We start from the raw sequence: 5000 nt of genomic DNA, 5'->3' as shown, positions 1-5000 counted from the left end.
ATAGCTGTGCCCTTGGAATATTATAATAATTTCAATAGAGAAAATAAACTAGAACCAGATTGAACTTTCCCAATCCGTAAAAATACTGAACTTAAGTCTTTTTTTTTCTCGGGATGGGATAAAACTTCGAACTCGAAACTGGCAAATACAACGCCGCGAAGAATAAAGTAGATCAGCCCCTGCCCCTGTTTCACGTGAAAAGATGAAGCGACGTTAATGCGATTAAGGTGTTTTGTGATGGACTTCCGTAAGTTTCCTGCAAAGATCGTTCCGAACGCCGTGACAGTGCCCCTTTAATAGGCCAGTTTTGGTATTCTAACGGTTGGACTGGATCTAGCATGAAATGGAGGCTAATGCGGGCAAATTAATTTGCATTTGAAAAGATTTGCCCGCATTAGCCTCCATTTCATGCTAGATCCAGTCCAGCCGAAGGAATTCGAAAGTTATCAAATTATCACAGAGCCCTGCATGAGACCAGGGTTGATTGGAGGTTTTCACGTGACGTCATCGCCGCCATATTGGTGGAAGAAAACAAAGGATCTCTCATTAGCTTCAAGCTCTAGTGTCTCTATCCTATTGACAAATCATCCCCCCACCCTTTTTATTGTGCGTCGTCGCGTCTAACCTGGATCTTTGTGAATTAATTTTCTCTAATTTTGTGTCGGTATGGCCAGACAAACACACAGAGTGCAATTTCCATAGTGTGACATTTGTGAAAGCGGAATTTCCGTGAAGTTGAAATTGAGACTGACAAGGCGGACTTTATTTCAGGTGTTAGCAGCTGCTAGAATCGTTTACTGGGTATTAAACTAAACTTGGGTTTTTTGTAAAAAAAAAAAAAAGGGTTTATGGAATAAAAAATCGATGTTGTTTGACAATAATTTTTATGCCTTTCCTCATAGTAGTACCCCAAATCTATCTCAATACATCTGAGAATATTTTGCACGCCGATCTCCATCAGGATAGAATTTCCCATTTGGGAGTTCTAGCTCACTATGTGTAGAAACTGGGGACCAACGGATTTCTCTTTGCAAATGATAAATAACCAGCAGCAAAGAATCTTTTAGTAATAACCCTTTGGAATTTCACGAAAATATTTTCTCTCTAGACGAAGCAGTCGCGAATCGGTTCCATTTCTGTTTTGAATAGTTATGAGAAAATAGTACAGTTTGAGTTTATACTCATTTCTTTTATAAACTGAAAACCTTTTTTATAGGAACGTTTAGGCTGTATTAAGCAAAATTTTAAGAACATAAAGAGAATATATCCGGTTAGTTGACAACAACGTCTTTATTTGGCTTATTTGTTTTTCGTGATGACTTGGATGATACACTTAAGAACAATCACTTTGTAGTCCAACCACACAACTGCAAGAGCATCTTCGCGCTCGAACATCAAATAGCAAAAAAAATAAAATAAAATAAAATAAGAACGCTCATCCTGAGCCCCAAAATTCGACGTTCTTACAAAAAGAGTGTAGTTCGCATATGTTATTGGTAGTGGTAATTAAAAGCCGTCAACAGGAGCCGTCAATTTGCGTGTGTGTTCAACAGCCGACGAAGGCTCACCGCTGGTAATGTTTTCGAAGTAATTAAGGAAAAACAAAATCTAAAATCAATTGACATCTGGCTTTTAAACTGTGTGGAGCAAGAGTTGTCCGTTCTGCAAGCCGGCGTCAAAGTTATGAAAAATATAATATGTTTAGTGGCGGTTTTTGGAATTGCTCGTCTGGGAGTATTTTCGCGTAAGTACCACTGTAACATGAATATTAGCTTTTTGGGTTTTAATAGTTGGGGAAGCCGAGGACGTTTCCACCGCTATGTGTTTGCCAGTTTTGGAGCACGTTCATTAGAAGGCATCATACATTAGTACACACATTAGATGGCATCAAGTTAAGAATTTTGAAACGTGTGTCAAAGAACAATAGACAAGATTAGCCACAAGACAGGGACACCCAACGAATCTGTTCCTCACATTATCTGTTCCCCAGAGGAATCTTGCTGGCTGGCAAAAATACAGGTGTTTCGATGAGCTGGCTGAGAAATTTTGTTATTGATAGAGGTTTTGCCTGGGAATTACTGACTTTTTCTAGCATTTCAACCCGAGCTGGCTGTAGAAACTTTGAAGACTGAGGACGACTAAAAAAAAAAAAAAAAAAAGGACCCCTTCCCTCTTCCAGAGAGTAGTCACAAACATACGACGGCTGGTCAAAGTGATTGCGCTTGCGGAAAAAAACGTGTTTTGTCCCGATTTTGTCACTTTTGTTCGGTCGTTTTGGATCAAGGGATTTGAAAGCGCGCGGAATTCCTGGCTGGGAAATAAATTTGATCAGCTGGCTGGGAAACCAACCAATTTTATCTAGCTGCCTGGGAAATTTCTTGCGTGTCTTGCTGGGAAAAAGGAACAGACAATATTTTCCCAGCAACACTGAAAAACACCTGAAAATGCCTTAATAACATTTATTAACTGGGGTATAATAATACATCTTACAAGAAATTGGTCGTTGGGTGCCCCTGACAAGAATCTTAAATTTAGGCGATAAGATAATCCAACAGTTGTGATCTTAAAAGTGTCTTGTTTTCAAATTATAATGTGCTATGGAGAAGAAAATCTTCATCTGATGGTAAAAATGCATTCAATTGGCAGGAACGCATATTTGATTCGAGAATATCTTACCAGAAATTTTAATATTTTAAGAGATACAAATGTTTCGCCGAAAACAAATTTAGCGGCTAGTGTCGATGTACAAATGCAATCAGGTTGTTCGAGAGGAGATCTTAATTTTTTCTCTTTTAGTTTTTTATTTACATTTTACTCTACTTACAAAATTGACTTCTAGCGCTACCACTACTACCTGTCTATTGATCATTAAAAATACTATGTAATTAAGTTAGCAATATATATTAACGATAACATGCAAATTAAACAAACCAAGACAAAATATCGTAACACTAAATCCTAACGAACATTCCAACTCTAACGATGTAGGTCCGAGAGAAGCAAAAACTTAATCAAGTAGGTAGGTAGGTAGGTAGGTAGGTAGGTAGGTAGGTAATACTTTATTTGAACTATTCAAATCAAAAGAGAAACGCGCTAACCCCAACAACTCTCGGCTGGTTTCCATGGAGGGCGTGCGTGTCGACACATAAAACCGTTTAGTATAAATACACAGGGGTTTTTACAAAATCGCGCGCTCTCATTGGCTCGCTATCTCGGATTATCAGCCGATAATCACCTCGACGGACAAAATGACCGCCTGTAGTCGTTTTGCCACTGTAAGTGAAAATGATTTCGCGTTGAAATGTTTTTTTTTTCTCTTTTTTGAAATAGTCACCTGTGTATTTATACTAAAACAATTATTCGCCTCAAGCTCAGTGATTATCGGTGAATATTCACCTCGACGCTTCGCCTTCAGCGGATAATTGTTAAATATTAAAATACTAATATTAATACTGTAATGACTTTGCATACCGCCGCCTATCATCAAGTGTTTCTCATGAAAGAGAGTCAATTGAGTCTTTGCAGCTAATCTTTCAATAATTTGCCGCAGGTGTCCCACAAAGGAGAACAGTATTCAAAATGTGGGTTAACTAAGCCCTTATACACTGTTTCCAGAGTAGCTACGGGGAGAAAATGTTCTGTAAAAAAAAGCGCACTGTTTTTGTCTATCTGTCACATTTTAAAGGACAAGTTGGATAATCGATCATGTTTATTTTATGTAATAAACCATCGGTGGGCAGAATGCGATAAATGATGATGTACCGTAATATCGCCAGTTCAGCCTCCTTTGTGACATAAAAGGGTAGAAGGTAAACTTTAGTGAAGTCGTCTTTTTCTAGGCCGTATTATATGACTCTTTTTTTCTGCTCTGACAGGAGGTAATTCTCCAGTGACAAGTGTTTCCAAGAGCGAATCAGATTAGAAAAACAAACGAGCGCGAATTTTCATTGTCTTAGCGAACGCGGATGCAAACAACGTCATCTCTCTGTGGAACTTTCTGGAAGCGATTGGCATTTCGCTTTGACGTCATTTGATATGCAGTAATGTGATTGGGCAATCGAACTGTTTACTGCCCATATTAGGGGTTTCTTTGGCGGGAATAAGGAGAAGCTTTGTCAGTTTCATTTTGCCACTTGACATTGATTGAAAGAAATTGCAAATCGCTCTTGATATTTTATATACAGATTCGTACTTCAGCAAATCACAATTAGAGGCGAATTAAGGCTACATTAATTAGTATCTCGCTAGAATTTAATATTTTTCCAGAAAGGAGAAACAGAAGAAAGGCTTTCAGTTTTTTTGCAAAGAGAGCTAAAACACGGAAAACAGTTTTCTTCTTTGCGTTGAACAAGTCTGAAATGTAAATGACTTCAGCCAACAACAACAACAACAAGGTTTAATTTATTTATACCACACATGAAAAAGGAGAAGAGAACAAGAATAATACAACTTATTTAGGGTATGAGGCCACCTAGAAAATAACAAAAAATCTAATCTAGCTAGGACGCGTAGTAGTAGTCAAAATACAGTAGTAGTTGTTGTTAAATGGAGGCACAAGTATGAAAGCAAAGTTACAACAAAAAATAACAAATTTAAAAAAAATTAAACACAACTTATACAATGAGTCAGGGAATAGAGAAAACAACAGGGGAGAGAAGACAAAAATTTGATTAATAGGAATCGAAAATAACCTTTTAAAGAAAAGTTTAAAATTGTTAAGCTTTAATAGACTCTTCAGAGATTCGTCAATATTATTCCAACGAATAGCTCCCTTAAAGCGAATATTAAATTTACCGTAATTTGTTCTCACTAAAAGTATCTAAAACGTCGATCTGAAAACAAGCCTAGTTTTGTACTTGTGCCTTGAGGATAGAAGGGTGGAGAAATTAAGGAAGGCAGAGGGTAGCATATTTAAATGAAATTTGATCATAAAGACAGTTTAAATAATATATAACATCAAGGAACTTCAAAATATCATGAAGACTTCAAAAATAGGAGAT

The 5000-nt window shown here is 37.2% G+C and overlaps 2 protein-coding genes across 2 annotated transcripts in view; both read left to right on the top strand.

The window, feature by feature from the left end:
- The window catches only part of LOC138034808 (adhesion G protein-coupled receptor B1-like), a gene marked incomplete at its 5' end in the record, with an annotated part of 27440 nt that extends 27371 nt beyond the window's left edge, over nucleotides 1-69 (top strand). The window contains one exon of the mRNA XM_068881911.1: nucleotides 1-69. This exon is cut by the window's left edge and continues 2583 nt beyond it.
- A 1508-nt stretch (nucleotides 70-1577) lies between these two features.
- Nucleotides 1578-5000, top strand: part of LOC138034807 (adhesion G protein-coupled receptor B3-like) — a 26218-nt gene continuing 22795 nt past the window's right edge. Inside the window, exon 1 of the mRNA XM_068881910.1 lies at nucleotides 1578-1744. Coding sequence (XP_068738011.1) covers nucleotides 1684-1744 — 61 coding nt within the window. The 5' untranslated portion in view covers nucleotides 1578-1683. The remainder of the gene's footprint in view (nucleotides 1745-5000) is intronic.

Source organism: Montipora capricornis, unplaced genomic scaffold (genome assembly GCF_036669925.1).
Source record: "Montipora capricornis isolate CH-2021 unplaced genomic scaffold, ASM3666992v2 scaffold_201, whole genome shotgun sequence".
Classification (NCBI taxonomy): Eukaryota; Metazoa; Cnidaria; class Anthozoa; order Scleractinia; family Acroporidae; genus Montipora; species Montipora capricornis.
Note: the sequence above shows the minus strand (reverse complement) of the source record. Positions and strands in the feature narration are given on the sequence as shown.